We start from the raw sequence: 18777 nt of genomic DNA, 5'->3' as shown, positions 1-18777 counted from the left end.
TGATGTTGTAAGATTTGTTGCACAAACTGTAGGTCTAAGTTTTGGTTACAGATTATACCATTAGAAAAAAAAAATCATTTTACTTCCTGTACTATGCCAAGCTTTTAACTGCTTTGGGCAGGAAATGGGCAAGGTACATCTTGGAGGTTTTGCCTAAATTGTGTATACATTTCTATTGTGCAATTTGGCAATAAGCCTATTGTCCTTTCTTTCAAAAGTTATTGCGGTTAAGTTGACTATGTGTGCTGGATTGCAGATTGCTCGGAGTCGAATTAATGAAGTGGGAACTCTGAGGCTAAGGGTATCATCATGTGATCATGGTGTATCAGCAACAGCAGCTCATGCATTGACTGAACCACCAATGATGGGAGAGGTGAATAACCCTGTTTTGCAGGCAACAAACAGTCTTCAGATTCCTTTAAGTCAACCAATTGGCAATCAACAGATTCCTGCTCATCAAGTGTCTCATACTCCAAGTCAACATGCAACCTCTTTTGCTGCACTGACAGCAACTGATGAAGAGAGTAAAAGGGCTGCAGCAGCTGCTGTTGCTGCTAAGCTTGCTGCCTCCACATCCTCAGCGCAGATGCTTACCTCAGTCCTTTCTTCCCTTGTGGCAGAAGAGGCTGCTTCCATGAATGATAGTTTGAGAAAGGCAGGGCTTTCTGCTAGCATACCAACTTTCCCCCCTGAAAAACGGCAGAAACTAGAACCGCCATCATCTGGAGCGGATGTTTCAAACCTTGATGCAGGGAGCTCACCCTATTTTACCCCTCTCCAGCAACCAATATCTAGCAATCAATTGTCAGTGTCCAGCATTCAGGCTTCATTAGGTCCACCTCCCCCTCCACCACCTCCTCCACCTTCTTTGCTGCCTTCCAATCCTAATCAGTTTACTCAGTCCGCTGGTATGATGTTGAATATGATGCCGTATGGATTTGGTGGTAACAACCTACCACCACCCCCTCCTTTACCATCTCATGTTGCCATGGGCCTTGCACGACCAGTTGCCCCGCAAAGCCCGCAGCCACTTCAGCCTCCTCAGCAACTGGCTCAACAGCAGAATGCAAGTGGAGGATTCTACCGCCCCCCTGGTATTGGTCTTTACGGGTCAACCAGTCAGCCTTCGACACCACCTGTGCAGCGGCAGTAATCTATGATGGAACTTTTGAAGGAGGGGAATTTATTTGTATCCCATGCAACCATCTGTACATTATTAGGTTCTTGTTCACTTCTAGGCTACACACCTTTTGCACCATACTGTCTATCAACTTTGATGGATGCTGTGTAGCATCAAGGGGTTATTTTGGTTGCAACACAACTTACATTTGTAGTTTAGACATGTATCTGTAATTGTCCTAGGTAAAAATAACAGCTAAATTTTACTATATTATGGGCGAGGATCATTCTTTTTAAGAGTTACCTCCTAACAAACGGGAACCCAATTGACCCATATATGGTGCACGTTTATATAATGAAGGAAAAGTCTTACTACTGTTTTTTCACCAGTTAGTCCTAAGTTTTACAAAAATCTACTATGTGTCCTCTCTGTTTAAAAAATGCACAAGGTTGCTTTGAGGTTCAGAATAAATCATCAGAATATTAATGGCCGTTAACTTCGTTAGTCATTAAGATCAAATTGATGTTTTTTCATCAAGATCAAATTGATGTTGTAGATAGTAAAAATTTATTAGTGTTTTATATTAATATAGATTAAATATTATTAAGCTAAAATAATATAAGTAGTCCAATTTAATTAATTTAGCGCATTTAAATAAGATCTCTAAATTAAATACATATAATGTGGGTTCTAAAATATTTAGGCAAGTTCCTATCACTAGTCCAAATAAAATGGTCAAATACCAGAGGTCAAAAGACTTCCAAGTCATAAATAGGTACAAACCCATAAATTACTAAATACATGAAGGGATCTCCATTTCCTACAGATAGATCTCACCTCCTTCAATTGAGGGAATTGAAAATTCATTATTTTCAAGAGCTCATAAAATTCTCTTGAAATTTCTTCTACAAATAGTCAACAAGCACATCAAATTTGTGCGAACTGTTCATATACACCCAAATACATGCAATTGAGATTCCACCTTTCTCAGCCCTCATTCAAATAGTCAAACTTAGGTTGGCGTTGATCAAACGTCATGACACACTCAAACCAGGATGACATTGACAAATCGTCACCCTACGTTCAAATCCAAGTCGACATCAACGCGTGTTATTTTCCAGCTACGGAACCAAATCAGAGGACTTAGTTTATTTAATTATAAATCTACAGATATTGTACACAATACATTATTGAAATAAAATTTCTTTTTTTTCCCTCTTATATATTTTGACTTGAAATTTGTGTATACAAATTTTGGCATGCTCGGTGGGACCATCTGCCTCTCATATCTATTTCGTCATCAACAATAAATCTGATAAATGACCTCAAGGAAGAACATCTCTAAATATGTTGAAAAATCTACTAACACCCCCACGAAAATCTATAACGTTGGGTGACTTTATGGATGACATGACGCTTGGTTTTCGCACCAGAGGTATGAATAAGGCGGCTATCGCTACTGCTGTGCTAAGCTCCCAACTACAACAGTTCCTAATAGGCAGAGAAAACTCTCCAAGCCTGCTACTGCAATCATTCATCATGACTGGTTCACATAAGAAGCGCGAGATCCTTGTCTTTAGCTCAACTGTCTTGGCTGAACACGAGCCACCATCCATTGCTTCTCGTATATGGAAGCAACTCTCTTCTGATAAGTTAGGCAAGTTGACCATTCAACAGTGCCCTCTTTGAGTCACTCTATATAGATAGTGACAATGAAACAAGTGGTGATCTTGTTGCCCCATCACCCCTAAAGACTGTCAACTTAGAGAAACCGGTGTTGTCTTCACAGTCAAACATTGCTGCAGTTATGGTTACCTTAACTAGAGCGTTGAGGAACAACTCGTTGAAATGTCCAAAGATTAAGGAAGGATGAGAGGAAAAAGATGCTCAGATCCGGCTTCAAAATGAGCAAATCACTGCTCTCAACACGAAAGTTGAGAGAGGGCGAGAGTGGTGATGACCCTTGCCGCCTACCTACAGCTCGACAACTAGAATTCCTGATAGCTCACGCTGTCATAATCAAGTTGGTGAAAGTTCTCAAAGTAGTCATCTCTATGTAAATCCCCTCAAGTTTTAGCAATTTGATGGGAAAGAAAATCCTAAGCAACACATTGCTCACTTTGAGAAAAGATGCAAAATGCTGGCACCAAAAATCCTAGTACTCGACGCATTGTCAGTATGACTGAGCTGAATAAGACTCACCACTAGAAGGATGAGCCAGTCATTGATTACATCAACCGCTGGCGTGCATTGAGTCTAGAGTGCAAACATTGCCTAACTGAAGTCTCTGCGGGTGAGATGTGCATTCAAGGAATGGATTGAGACTTGTAGTATATCTTGCAAGTTATAAAGCCTAGGACGTTCCAGGAGTTATCTACGCGAGCTCATGCCATGGAGCTTACTATTTCGAACAACCGAGATAAAAGCAACACTTCTTCAGAATATAAGAAAGAGAAGAAAGATTTCAACAAACCTGATAAGACTTCTAAAAGTTCGAATAAGGAGTCAATGTCCATGACAACTACCTCATCTCATATCAATATTTCTAACACGGTTGGCATTGCAAATAATAATAAAAGGGTTCATCTTCTAAGGAAGTTGAGAAAAATAGGCTCACCTTGAAAAAACTGCAAGCAAAGAAATAACAATTTCCAGATTTTGATTCATCAAGGATGTTAGATGATTTGCTTGAAAACAAAATCATTGAGTTTCCAGAAGTTTAGCGCCCTGCAGAGGTCGACAAGAATTCCGACATTAACTACTCTTGGTATCACATGTTGATAAGCCATCCCTTAGAAAAGTGCATAACACTCAAGGAGAGAATCATGCAACTTGCAAAGGATGATAGATTGTACTTGATTTTGATGAAGTTGCTGAGGCTAAACTCGCCTCGCAGTGTTATATTCTTATTTAGAGGCTCAAACTCCATAGTTTTGGAGTTTGGAGCCAGTAATCGTACATGTGCTACGAGCGATCCTCCATGCTGGTGATTTACCATTTGTTGAGCACAGTGTCCAAACTAACAACCACTGTGAAGACGATGACGAAGGTTGGACGTTGATCACTAGAAGAAGGCCTAGATGAAAGCCAATGCCCCAACCAAAATATGTTTGTCGTGAAAAGAAGCATCGAAAGAAAAGAGCCATTAGCGCTCAAAAGCAAAGAAAAAAAATCTAAAAAGAATACCAAGCAACAAGTACTCCCAATTGACCTACTCGAGCAAGGAACACTTAGTCCTGTAACTTTAGAAGAATTCTTATATGAAGATTAATTCACTACGGTTACTGTTAATACTACCCCATTTATTGAGAATGAAGAAGAAAAAGAAGAGGAGCAAGACCAAGGGCCTGTTAAAGAAATGAAATCTATATTAAGGTGAGTGTTGAGAGCTTGATCTAAAGATACTGACTATCTTGGAAGCTCTTCCTAACACATGGGATGGAGTCAAATCTTTTATTTGCCTCGAGAAATGTGTTGACAAGTGGCTCTTTCACTTTAGCACCCAAAACTATAACTTGATAAAGTGAAGGATTCTGGAGAACCATTAAAAAGTTCAGCTAAATGCGCATCTTGTAATATTGCCCAAACCTTCACTGATAAGGACTTATTGTTGGGTTAAAAACCTCATAATCAACCCTTATTCGTCTTTGGTTATATATTTGGCAAGAGAGTGAAACATATCTTAGTGGATGGACTTATATTAGAAAGTTTGGCTAATTGCCCATCTTGTAAGTTTGTCTTAACCTTCACTGACGAGGACTTATTGTTGGGTTCAAAACCTCATAATCAACCCTTGTTCGTCTTTGGTTATATTTTTGGTCAGAGAGTGAATCATATCTTAGTGGATGGTGGTTCAAATGTCAACATCATGCCAAAGTCCACCAATAGTCAGCATGCCATAGACATGATACGTCTTGATACAAAGATGTCGTATAAAATGTTGCTAGGACGACCTTGGTTGCATGAACGTGGTCACATCAACCCTCCATTAATGTCTAAAATCCTATCAGGACGTAAGCATAAAATAAATGGGGATGTCAAACCCTTTAGCATGGTAGGTTCATACTGTAGTCCCTCGTAAATTTATGAATTTTATAAATATATTTTAGTATATATATATATATTTATTTTTAAAAATAATTTAGTTAGAATAGCTTATTTATGTAAAAGGTTGACTATTTCAAAGTCAAATGAATTATTTTAAGGATTTAAGGAAGTTAAAATATTTTGGTAAGACATGCTTTGAAAAAACATTTAAAATACTATTTGGATTTGAAAAAGGTGTTTAAATGGGTTTGAGGAATCCAAATACTAATTAGATTAGGAAAAGGACTTCTAGTGATGTTAGGAGTTTTAATCATCAATCCTATTCCTCATTAATTTCTATTTAAAGCCCAATTGCCTTTTCCTAAACCCAAAAGGAAAACACATATATAAATACATCAAATCCAAATTTTCCCACTCAAAACTTTCTCTCTCCTCCCTCTCACAAAACCGACAGTCCTCCTTCCTATCTCTCTCTCGCACGTTTTTTTCTCTTTTTTCCTTCCTTCTCTTCCAAGAAACGATTTCTTCCTCAACAAGTAACCTTCCTCCCTTAGTCACCGTCGACCACCGTGAGCATCGCCTGTTGCTGCCACATCACCCAGCCGGCGCCACTTTGTCATTCTTTCCTTTGTGTTGGTTTGATTACCTTTCTTCCCCCTCAAGTTTTATTTTAAGATTATGTTTTAAGATTTGTTTTTAGTTTAACTATGTTAGAAGCTTTAAATTGATGATTCAATTATGAATCTATGATTATATAATTTATGTATTGAATAAATAAAAACTCAGATTTGATTATTCTGTTTAAATTGGATTTTTAATTAGGAAAAATTGACAAAAATAAGCCAACCTTTGGCCCGTATTCCACATTTAAGCCAACGTTTTGAAAATCCAGATATAAGCCAACCTTTATATCATTTTTACCAATTTTAGGTTAATTGCCAGGTTAACCTGTTGGTAACCTATTGCTTTAGGTTAATAATGCTATTATCACTAATTATTATTTTATTATTATTATTAAATATTAATTGTTATTGTTATTAATCATTAATCATTATTATTATTATTATCACCACCAAACATCAACCACCCACCACTATCACCACTGCCAAACACTAGCCACCCATTACCCACCCCAACAACCCCCACCCCACACCTGAAAACACCCACTTCCTACCCCGACAACCCCCACCCCTCACGTGAAAACACCCGATGTCCACCCCGAGGCGGAAAACACCCAATGCCCAATCCACCAATCAAACCCCCACTCGAACCAAACCCACAACCACGTACAACCAGACCCCACCAATCGAACCCCAACTCGAATCGACCCCTCACCACAACCAGACCCCTCCAATCAAACTCCCATTCGAACCGACCCCCCACCAAAACCAAACCCACGACCATCATAACGATCCTCCACCACCCGAATCCCCACTACAAAGCCAAATCGGACCCCAACATTAACCCACAACTGAACTCCCATCATTAACCCACAATCGAACCTCCACCGCCACCAAAATCGAACCCCTACCACCACAACTCAACCATTCAAGCCAAACCCAACCCCATAACCAAACCACCCCACCAAACGCAACAACCCCAACACCCGAAACCCACCCACCACCGAATTAACCCCACCAAGCCACAACCCAAAACCTCCACAACCCAGCCATGACCAGCCCAAACCCCATGAACTGAACCACCCCTACCAAATTGAGACCCCCAGAACCAAAATCCGCAACCCCACCATAAAAGGGGAAAGTTAAAAAATAAAAATGAAAAAAGAGGAGAGAGGAGATCCGGAGGCTGCGATGGCGGCGGTGCGAAGATGGCGGTGTGACGGTGGAGAAGAGAGATGAGGGAGAAGAGAGATGAGGGAGAGAATAGATGGGAGAGGATTGAATGGAAAAAATGAGGTAAACAATAACAAAATAAATTCAGAAAAAAATGAACATATTTTTTAACCTGTAAAATAGGTTGGAGGTAATGTGACCTAAAATTGGTAAAAATGATACAAAGGTTGGCTTATATCTGGATTTTCAGAACGTTGGCTTAAATGTGGAATACGAGCCAAAGGTTGGCTTATTTTTGTCAATTTTTCCTTTTAATTATCAAAGCATGGATTTTTAGGGTGTCAAAAAGATTGGAAAATCATAGTAGTATGTTATAAACTATGAAATGGATTATACTTATAAGTTTAAGTGTGTTAAAGTACGTTTAAAGGGAGTTTTAATAAATTATATGTGTTACTGGAATTTTAAAAAGGATGTTATTAATGAAGTTTTATGGATTTTAATGACTAGTATAGTAGTACTATGCTAGGAAGTATTAGTAATTAAAGTTTTAATGATGGAAATAACTTTTAGATATTTTAAAGGAGGTTTAAAGTATTTTAAAGTTGATGAAATTTATTTGGGTATTGATTATAAATTTTTATTGGTTGTTTTAGGCGGAGAGTTCTCTCTAGGCGACTTCTAAAGTTGTTAAAAGTGACCTATCATATTGTCTACACAAGGTACGTACATACCTATGTGTTGATTGATGTGGTATCATAATTTTAGGAAGGAATGTTATGTAGTATCATGTATGAAAACTTTGTGAGTTCATATCTGATTGCTATGGTGTTGGATTTTGCATGTTTTATGCTTGTGTGCGAACATGTTAAGTATGAGATCTAATTATGAGATTTAATTATGAGATTTATGTCATGGTTGTATGGAAGATTGATGCAAGCATGTTGGTCGGGAACTTTATGTTATTAATTAACATGGGGGAATTAATATATTTATAGGTATGGATCATGATTGAATCATGTTGTTCCCTTTTATTATTATTTCACTACTCTATGAGGATCGAGGGTCTTATTTGGTAAGTTGATGTTTTTATACATTTGAAAGATACGTTGGTTGTTGGCTAGGTTCAACATAAAGAAAGATTGGATTAAAGAAGGAATTAATCTTGTATTATAAGTTGCGTGATCACTTATTTAATCCTAAGATAAAAATAAGGTTGTGAATGTTTGATTATATATTATCTGTGTTGCTTGTGTGTCATAACAAGTAATAAATGGTAAATCATGTAAAATGAAACTTGGGTAGTAATAAACTTTAGATTGGTACACGTCGTCTGAAGTAGGACAATCAGGAGTTAGGGTACATGATGAGGTTGCCATGGCTTTTTCTGGGTTCGGATTGATCACCTACAATTCCTATTTTTATTTAAAAGGTTCCTCGATATCTTAGGTCATGGGAATACGAGGTTGCGCCCGTATTTCGTATTCCAAAGGGAAGGTCGGTTTTTAGTTAGACAACTCAGTCCAGTGACTATTCCCTTTAAAGTAATAAAAATATTGTTAAAGTTTAGTTTAGTAAAAGTTATCTGCAAGTTATTATGTTGTTATTTATCACTGCTTACTATTCATTAGTATCATATTAGAAATATTTATTTATTATGTAGTACTCAACTTTGTTGATTACGTGCTTTGTTTGTATATGTTGATCATGACTTTGCCTTATTGATCTTGTGATGATCCATTCTTGGTGAGCAGATTCTATAGTGCATTGTCATTTACATGTGTGAAGACGGTGCATCATGTGGTTCCGAAATGGAAAGCTTGTGTAGCATGTTGATTACTCTATCGTACTTTAGTTGATACATTTATATTTAAGCTTGGTTTAAAGTTAATGTTAACGTTGTTGGTTGGTTTTAAAGTTGACTTTGTTAGTTATTACATTTCAATTCTAAAAGTTAGTTATATGCTTTCCGCTGCAAAATTCTGAATAGGACGATATGTTATCACATGGGCGATAATGCTTAGATGATTCTCTAGTTTTATATTTGAAAAGTATTTTTGGAAAAGAGAGAATTATCGGGTGTTACAAAGTGGTATCTGGGAGATTTAGGTTTTTAAAATTTTAGGCGCCTAACTAGCTAGTTATTTAAAATAAATTTCTTAGAATTGAGCTCCTACTTTTTTGTTGTGTTTAATTTAATTTTTGAAGCACGTTGTTATTCGCAAATTGACTCGAAATTTTTTATTATTATTATTGTTCGAAATTCTCCGAATATATATATATATATATATATGTATATATACATATATATATATATGTATATATATACATATATATACATATACATATATATATATACATATATATATACATATATATACATATATATATATACATATACATATATATATACATATACATATATATATATATATATATATATATATATATATATATATATATATATACATATATATATATATATACATATATATATGTTCGACGTGTTTTTTATTTATTCATTTATTTGAAAATTTTAAATATAATTATCTATTATTTTAATAATTCTAGTTTTTTTATTTACTTTATTGTTGTGTGAGAAAAGAGTAATATAGGAAGGGCTTATAGGATAGAAATATTATATGTCTGCATTTAATAGTTAGTTTAGCATGATTATATTTCTCTTCCCTGCTAACTGTTTATATTCTTGTGCCTATATTGTTGATGGTGTTTACTTATTGTTTATTGTTGGAAATTACGTCAAGAGAGAGTATCAAATATTTATTGAAAGTATGTTTATTTGTTGTAGGTCACTAACCATGTCTGCCAGACAAGGTAATAAAGTAGAAAGCTATCACAACCCCGTTGTAATAAGTGATGATGAAGGGGATGGAATTAATGAACCTGCCAATAATAACTACACCAGCCTAGAGTATATTATGCGTAAATGTGCTAAGAGCAAGAATGCATAGTGATGATGAGCCTGGAATTTGACCGTGCTAGAGGCCAAACCATAACTGACATATAACATGTTGCCTTCAGATTTGAGAGTGATCCAGAGTCAGAGGAGAATGAGCCTCAACCTAAAAGAAGATCCACGAGACCTAAAATTTATGTCTATTATAACACTGAGGACATAGATGAGTTTGAAGATGAGATATTCACGCCAGAGCTGTACAAGGAATCTAAGGACAAGACTGATAATGTTTCACCTTAGCTCATTTATTTATATATTTATGTTTAAAAATAATGTTAGATAGTTGGCCAACAGTGATTAAATTTATTTTATAGTACTTTTGTTTTTTTAGGAAAATATAATGTTATAGTCAAAACAGTTATTATAAATATCCTTTTTGGAGAAATAAAGTCAAATATTTATTTATTCGAGTGAGCAAGAATTTATTCTGGGCACGTGATTAAGAATCTTTTTTTTTTTTATTGTGTGATTAAATTCCTATAATTTGTTATTTTCCATGTGTGTATTTTGATGTGAATATTTTCTCATGAATGATTATGTGGTTGCTAAGGAATATTCTGTGGTGTATTTGTGATTGTTTGAGAAATTGTTTGTTGATGCGATCTTGTTTGATCAAATCAGATGTTGTCTTCCTAGAATGGCAAGTAAGTTATATATTGAAACCTGGACTTACATTAATTTCAGGTCGCTCAGCAGAATGGCTAACAACAATAACGACCTAGCTGTGCTATTCTCCTCTTGGCGGAAAAACTAACTCAGAAGAGAGTTGAGCGTCCTGATTCTGCTGGGGACATGTTTGAGAGGTTAGCTAAGGTTAAGCCACCATACTTTAAGGGGCAAGCTGATCCTACCTTTCTAGAGAACTGGATTAGAGAGTTCGAGAAGATCTTTGGGGCTGTGAACTATCCTGAGGGCATGAGAGTGGTTGTACCTTAAGGATGAGGCTGACTTGTGGTGGAGAGAAAATGGAGCTAGACTGAGTACTGTGGAGGGTTTTACTTGGGATGCTTTTGTTACTGCCTTAAAGGGAAGTTTTACCCTACATTTATGAGAAAACAGAAGGCCCAGGAGTTCATTAACCTTAGGATGTGTGTATGACCATCTCTGAATACTATAACAAGTTTATAGTATTGTCAAGGTTTGCACCTGAGGTTGTAGCTACTGAGGAGTGAAAGGCTCAGAGATTTGAGCAAGGTTTGACTGATGAGATACAACTGGGGTTAGGAGGTGAGACCTTGACATTCTTAGACATTGTGTATGGGAGAGCCACCCACATTTATGGACTTTAGTCGAGGCTGGAAAAATGAATGTTGTAGTAGGTGAAAAGTGGAAAGATTTCAATGCTGGGGAAATCAAGGGAACTTCAAGAGAAACCGAAATGGGAATGGAAATTTTCAAGGAAGGAATAATAAGGACAACAAGAATAAGGGTTGAGCTGAGAGAATATATCACTTTAAGAAGTGCAGCAATAACCACCCTGGTACAGACTATAAGGGAGAACCAGTAACATGTAACTACTGCCAGAAGAAGGGCCATGGGGAGTATGAGTGCTTTGTCAAGCAAAAGAAGAAGCAGAATGACAATATGAGTGGTAACTTGGTCAGATCAGGGTTCAACCAATTGGGAAACCAAGGTTCTAAGCTTGTAGGTTCGTAAAACAATCAGGGGAACTTCAATAAGCCTGCTAGTGAGAACCTCAACCAGAATAAGGCTCCAAGTAAACTGCACGTGATGTGTTGCAATAAAGCTGAGAGATTCGCGACGTAGTTTCTGGTATTTTTTAACTCCATTCTTGTTAAAACGTTGTTTGATTCGGGGGTGACTTATTCTTTTGTGTCGTCATATGTCCTTAAGATTCTGGGGTTAGTAGATTTTGAAGTAATTGACTTGCCTATTAGTATACCTATTGGGGAGATAATAAGGTCTACCAAATTGCTTAAAAATTTGCCTCTAAAGATAGGAGACTAGGTATTTTCGTCTGATTTAATAGAGTTCAATTTGGGAGACCTAGATGTTATTCTTGAGATGAACTGGTTAAGTTTATATAAGACCAATATAGACTGTGAAACCCTTTGGGAAAATTGACCTCCTATAGACATTTTGGGAAGCCTAAGAACTTTGGGGTTATTTCTGTAATGAAGAAGGGGTGTGAGCTATCTTTCTGTAGTGTGCAGGATGTGAGTAAGGAAGTTGGGGGTGAATAATAAGTATGTTCCAATTGTGAAAGTGTTTATGGATTTATTTCCGAGTGAGATTTTGGGCATGCCACCTGCTAGAGCTGTTGAAATCAGCATAGACTTAGATCCTAGAACTGCACCTATATCTAAGGCATCTTATATCATGGCACCACCTGAGATGAGTTAGTTGAAGATGCAATTGCAAGAATTGCTGGATAAGGTTTATATTAGGCCTAGTGCATCACCTTGAGAAGCTCATGTATTATTTGTTAAGAAAAAGGATGGGAGTATGAGGTTACGTATTTACTATAGGGAACTGAACACTTTAACCATCAAGAACAAGTATCCTTTGCCTAGAATAGATGACGTATTTGACTAATTAAATGGAGTGAGTGTGTTCTCGAAGATTGATTTGCGTTTGGGGTATCACTAGTTGAGGGTAGCTGATAAGGATGTACCTAAGATTGCATTTAGAACACGTTATGGTCATTATGAGTTCAATGTAATGCCATTTGGGTTAACTAATGCTCCTCCCATATTTATAGATTTGATGAATAGGATTTTCCATGAGTTTTTAGACAACTTCATGGTGGTTTTCATTCATGATATTCTGATATATTCGAGGAATGAAGTAGAGCATGATGAGCACTTGAGGATTATATTGGAGACGCTTAGGAAGAATCAATTATACACCAAGTTCTCTAAGTGCGAGTTTCGTTAAAGTATCATTTTGGGTCACTATGTGTCTAAGGAAGGAGTCTCTTTGGATCCTGCTAAGATCCAAGCTGTGAGTAAGTGGCCAACTCCAAAGAATGTGTCAGATATTAGAAGTTTCATAGGTCTAGTATTATAGGAGATTTGTGAGAGATTTCTCGAAAATAGTGAGGCTCATGACCAATTTGATGAAGAAAGAGTCAAAGTTTGAGTGGAGTGAAAAATGTGAAGAAGCCTTTCAAATTTTGAAGGAACATTTAACCTCTGCACCTGTTTTAACCCTACCTAATGGGAATGAGTGATTTGAGGTGTATAATGATGCTTCAAAGAATTATTTGGGATGTGTGTTACAACAAAATGAGAAGGTAATCGCGTATGCGTCGCTTCAGTTGAAACCTTATGAGGCTAATTACCCTACCCACAATCTAAAGTTAGCCGCCATAGTGTTTGCATGAAAATTTGGAGACATTACCTTTATAGGCAACCTGTAAGATATTTACCGACCATAAGAGTTTGAAGTACATTTTCACCCAGAAAGACCTTAATATGAGTTAGAGAAGGTGGTTGGAGTTGATTAAGGTCTATGACTTAGACATCCAATATCATGAGGGGAAAGCAAATATAGTTGCTGATGCCTTGATTAGGAAGTCGAGCCATAGTGTGAGTTTCCTTGGTAGTCCCTGAGGAGTTATGTCGAGATATGCAAAGGCTTAGCCTAGAAATTTAAATCCTAGGGAAAGTGAGGCAACACTAAGGGCCTTATCATTGGGGTTGTCAGTTTTTGATGAGATCAAAGAGGATTAAGTTGGAGATGAACACCTAGATAATATTAAGGAGAATATGAAGCAAGGTAAAGAAGCCGGCTTTAAGATCCATGATGATGTAAGTTTGAGGTTTAAGGAAAGGTGGTCTGTACCACAAAAATGTGATGAGCTTAAGATACGTCTTATGGATGAGGGGCATAACACTCCATATTTTGTGCAGCCTGGGGGTGACAAGTTGTACAAAGACCTTAAGGGTATTTATTGGTGGCCAAACATGAAGCGTGAGGTAGCTGAATATGTGTTTAAGTGCCTAACCTGTTATAAAGTGAAGATAGATCATAAGAGCGAGACCCATGGGGAAGGTTCAATCCTTAGAGGTTCCTGGATGGAAGTGGGATTCCATTTTAATGGATTTTGTGACTGCTTTGCCTAGGACGAGGAGTGGCAATGATACTACTTGGGTTATTGTGGACCGATTAACGATGTCCGCCGCGTTCATACCTATTAAGGAGACATAAAAAAAGAAGCAATTTGCTAAGACGTATATTAGGCATGCAGTGAGATTGCATTGGGTTCCAAAAGATTTTATTTCTGATCGCGATTCGAGATTCCTCTCAAAATTTTGGAAAAAGTTCCAATTGAATCTTAGGACAACATTAAAGATGAGTACAACCTTTCACCCTGTAACTGATGGTCAAACTGAGAGGACTAAACAAACCATGGAGGATATGTTGAGAGCGTATGCTATTGATCTCCAAGGTAGTTGGGAAGACCAATTAGACCTCATTGAATTTTCATATAACAATAGCTATCATGCGAGTATTAAGATGTCACTTTTTGAGGCATTGTATGGACGGAAGTGTAGAAGTCCCATTTGTTGGAATATCTTTAGTGAGAATGTAGTATCGAGGACAGAATTTATTGAGACCGTAAAAAATGTCAAACTAATTCAGGCTAAAATTCAAGCTGCTTCAGATAGGCAAAAGAGTTATGTCGATCTAAAACGACGAGAAGATGAGTTCGCAGTAGGTGATAAAGTGTTTTTGAAAGTAGCACTAACTAAGGGCGTCATGAGATTTGGGAAAAAAGGGCAAGCTAAGTGCCAAATATGTAGGACCATATGAAATGTTGGAAAGAATTGGGAAGGTGGCTTATAGGTTGGTGTTGCCAACGAAGTTTGAGAAGATGTACGATGTGTTTCATATTTCCCAACTCAAGCGTTATATACCTAATGAGCGTCATGTTCTGGAGCCTGAGAGGATCCAGATTGATAGTAGCCTCACATATGAGGAAAGGCATGTGAAGATTCTTGATAAAAGGTGCGTAGTACACGCAATAAGGATGTCCATATCGTGAAAGTACTTTAGCCTAAGCACGAGTCTGAAGAGGCAACGTGGGAGGACGAAGATGAAATAAAGAAGAAGTATCCAGAATTGTTCTTTGAGGTGAGTTACGAGGGTGTAACTTGTTTTCTCTAAGGGGGGTAAAGTGCGATAGAATGTCACGATTTTTACCTATTTTTATGATGTTTTTATGCTTTTTATGCTTATATTGGCGCTTTGCACATGTTGGTGCAAAATAAATAGATTCCCCGCATGGAAAATGTGTTCAGGAGTAACACAAGTGAGTTTTAAAGTTAAAGTGTGCACATGAGTAGCACAATTATTTCTCAAATGAAACTTGAGTTTTAATTTTTTTTTGAAATATGGGAGTTTTTGTGTCATGTTTCAGGATGAAAATTCTTTTAAGAGGGATAGGCTGTAATCCCCCGTAAATTTATGAATTATATATATATATATATATATATATATATATATATATATATATATATATATATATATATATATATATATATATATATATATATATATATATATATATATTTATTTATTCAAAAATAATTTAGTTAAAATAATTTATTTATTTAAAAGATTCACTATTTGAAAGTCAAAGGAATTATTTTAAGGATTTAAAGAAGTTAAAATATTTTGTTAAGGCATGCTTTGAAAAACATTTCAAATACTATTTGAATTTGAAAAAAGGGTTTAAATGGGCTTGAGGAATCCAAATACTAATTAGATTAGGAAAAAGACTTCCAATAAGGTTAGGAGTTTTAATCATCAATCCTATTCATCATTAAACTGTATTTAAAGCCCAATTGCCTTTTCCTAAGTCCAAAAGGAAAACACACATATAAATTTACATCCAACCCAATTTTTCCCACACAAAACTTTCTCTCTCCTCCCTCTCATAAAACCGGCAAGTTATTTACACAATTTGTCTACACAAGGTACGTATATACCTATGTGTTGATTGATGTATTATCATGATTTTAGGAAGAAAATTTATGTAATATCATGTATAGGAACTTTGTGAGTTCATATATGACTGCTATTATGTTGGATTTTGCATGTTTTATATATGCATGTGTGTGAACATGTTAATTATGAAATTTATGTCATGGTTGTATGGGAGATTGATGAAAGCATGTTGGTTGAGAACTTTATTTTCTTAATTCACATGGGGGAATTAATATATTAATTCAACAAAAAGAAAGATTGGATTAAAGAAGGAATTAATGTTGGGTTGTAATTTGTGTGACACTTATTTAATTCTAAGATAAAAATAAGGTTGTGAATGTTTGATTGTATGTTATCTGTGTTGCTTGTGTGTCATAACAAGTAATAAATGGTAAATCATGTAAAGTGAAACTTGGATAGTAATAAATTTTAGACTGTTGCACGTCGTATGAAGTTGGACAATCAGGAGTTGGGGTACATGGTGAGCGGGCCATGACTTTTTCTGGGTTCAGATTGATCACCGTTCCTATTTTTATTTAAAGGAAAAATTGACAATAGAGGTCTAAACTTTGGGTGATAATTTTTAAAAGGTCTGAACTATTGATTAATCTGTGTAGGTCCCAACTTTAGGGGGTCTTAACTTTTAGCGGGCCTCGACGACTTAAAACTGAAGATTATTTTTAAAATCTCACCTAGTTCCTACATCTCTTCCTCAATTAACCCTTTTGATGTGACCCAAGTTTTACAAGTGATGACCTATTAAGCCAGTTTTAAGTCACTAAGGCCCGCTAAAAGTTAAGACCCCCTAAAGTTGGGACCTACACAGGTTAATCAATTGTTCAGACCTTTTAAAAATTATCACCCAAAGTTCAGACCTTTATTGTCAATTTTTCCTTATTTAAAAGGTTCCTGGAAATACAGGGTTGCACCCGTATTTCGTCTTCCAAAGGAAAGGTTGGTTTTTAGTTAGACAACTCGGTCCAGTGACTATTCTATTTAAAGTAATAAAACTATTATTAAAGTTTAGTTCAGTAAAAGTTATCGGCAAGTTATTATGTCGTTATTTATCTCTGCTTACTATTTATTAGTATCATGTTAGGAATATTTATTTATTTTGTAGTACTCAGCTTTGCTGATTTTGTGCTTTGTTTGTATGTGTTGATAATGGCTTTGCCTTATTGATCCTGTGATGATACATTCTTAGTGAGCAGGATTTATACTGCATTTTCATTTACAGGTGTGAAGATGATGCATCACGGGGCTCAAGAATGGAAATATTGTGTAGCATGTTGATTAATTTATCGTACTTTAGTTATACATATACATTTAAGTTTGGTTTGAAGTTAAAGTTAATGTTGTTGGTTGGTTTTAAAGTTGACTTTGTTAGTTATTAAATTTCAATTCTAAAGCTAGTTATATGTTTTCCGCTGCAAAATTCTGAATAAGCCGACACATTATCACACGGGCGATAATGCTTTGATGAATCTCTAGTTTAATATTTGAAAAGTATTTTTGAAAAAAGAGAATTATCGGGGTGTTACATATACTTTGTCAACCCCATGTTATTTGAAGATGAGGAATCATTGAGTTAAATGTTGCCATCTAGATTCCTTCAATAAAAAAAGTGGTACATATAAAAATGATGATACCCCTCGTCTTCAAGCTCTGGCAAGTCAACCAACAATGAGACTCAATAACAAAAATTTATAGAAGAAGTTAAAGAAGAAGTTGTTGCTCAGCCAATCAAAGTAATGCAGAAGGCAATAATGGCTCCAGTCTTGCAACACATTCCTCAATCACGTCGTAAGGAAGAAGAATCACCATTTGCAGGGTGTCAGGTTGCGTAAGTCGAGCCAAAGAAAGAAATAGGGGTAGATAAGACTACTCTTCAATTTTTAAAGCAGGAACTGGTCGTTCCTTTATCTATCGTCAACCACGGTCAAATTTCTAAGCCGCCAACCTCAGCAATTGTACATCAATCTAGTAGAAAATGGTTTAACAATAGCAGGTTTGATCCAAAACTTATAAGCTCATGGCAAAATCTGATTATGACTTTTAAAATCCAATGGTAATAGAAAGTGTCATTGAACTTGATCCGCATGGACTAAACGACAAACAAAATAAGTTACATGAATATGAAGTTGAGGTACGTCTGACTAAAGTAGGCTTATGAGTTGAAACCCCGAAACACATCAAAATTTCTACACGGCGTAAAGGGACAACCTCTTCTTCACAGTATATTACTGCGAATGAATTTGGAGAAAGTGAAAATAATGTGACTCAAGCAAAAATATTTGTCTTCAATCGACTATAGTCGCCTGCCAGAAGGAACCACACATTGGTTTTTGACAGACTTGGTGGCACGAACTAAATAAGGGTACAAAGTTAAAAACACAAACACCCTTGAGAAATTCGATCCTTTAAGAAGAAAGCATCTGTCTTTAAACATTAAGATGGTAAGTACTAAGTTGCATCACAAGAGGGAAAAATGAAATTAAAGGCGAGGACGCACCTCAAAGTCTTACCCTATCTCGCATGAGGCGTACACAGGTGATAGACATCATAGAACACGCACCCTTGAAAACCAAAAGTCATGCCGTATATAGTGTCAACAAACCATTAGAGTTCGTCTAGTCAAAATAAAGTGAAAGATGTCGAATTTGTTTCTTCAAATAATATTACTGGACACAAGATTCTTAAAAGTGACGAGGAGATAGAAACAAATAAGACTCCTTAAACTCTTGAAGATGGGGGCAAGCCACCGTTGATGAGTTAAAAGAGTTTAACCTTGAAATTCAAGTAGCGCCCTATCTATATACTTGAGCGCTTTTCACACCAACAGGAAGAACAAGAGTATTCCACGTTATGCTCTAACTACAAGCTGT

The 18777-nt window shown here is 36.3% G+C and overlaps 1 protein-coding gene across 3 annotated transcripts in view; it reads left to right on the top strand.

Moving 5' to 3' along the window:
• The window catches only part of LOC104893754 (uncharacterized), a 29454-nt gene extending 28038 nt beyond the window's left edge, over positions 1-1416 (top strand). For all 3 annotated transcript variants that reach the window (XM_010679889.4, XM_010679888.4, XM_010679886.4), the window contains one exon: positions 257-1416. In XM_010679889.4, coding sequence (XP_010678191.1) covers positions 257-1153 — 897 coding nt within the window. In that variant the 3' untranslated portion in view covers positions 1154-1416. The remainder of the gene's footprint in view (positions 1-256) is intronic.
• The last annotated feature ends 17361 nt before the right edge of the window (positions 1417-18777 follow it).

The sequence above is a fragment of the Beta vulgaris genome, chromosome 5 (assembly GCF_026745355.1).
Source record: "Beta vulgaris subsp. vulgaris cultivar EL10 chromosome 5, EL10.2, whole genome shotgun sequence".
Lineage (NCBI taxonomy): Eukaryota > Viridiplantae > Streptophyta > Magnoliopsida > Caryophyllales > Amaranthaceae > Beta > Beta vulgaris.
The sequence above is the reverse complement of the archived record's forward strand: the minus strand, read 5'-3'. Positions and strand labels throughout refer to the sequence as shown.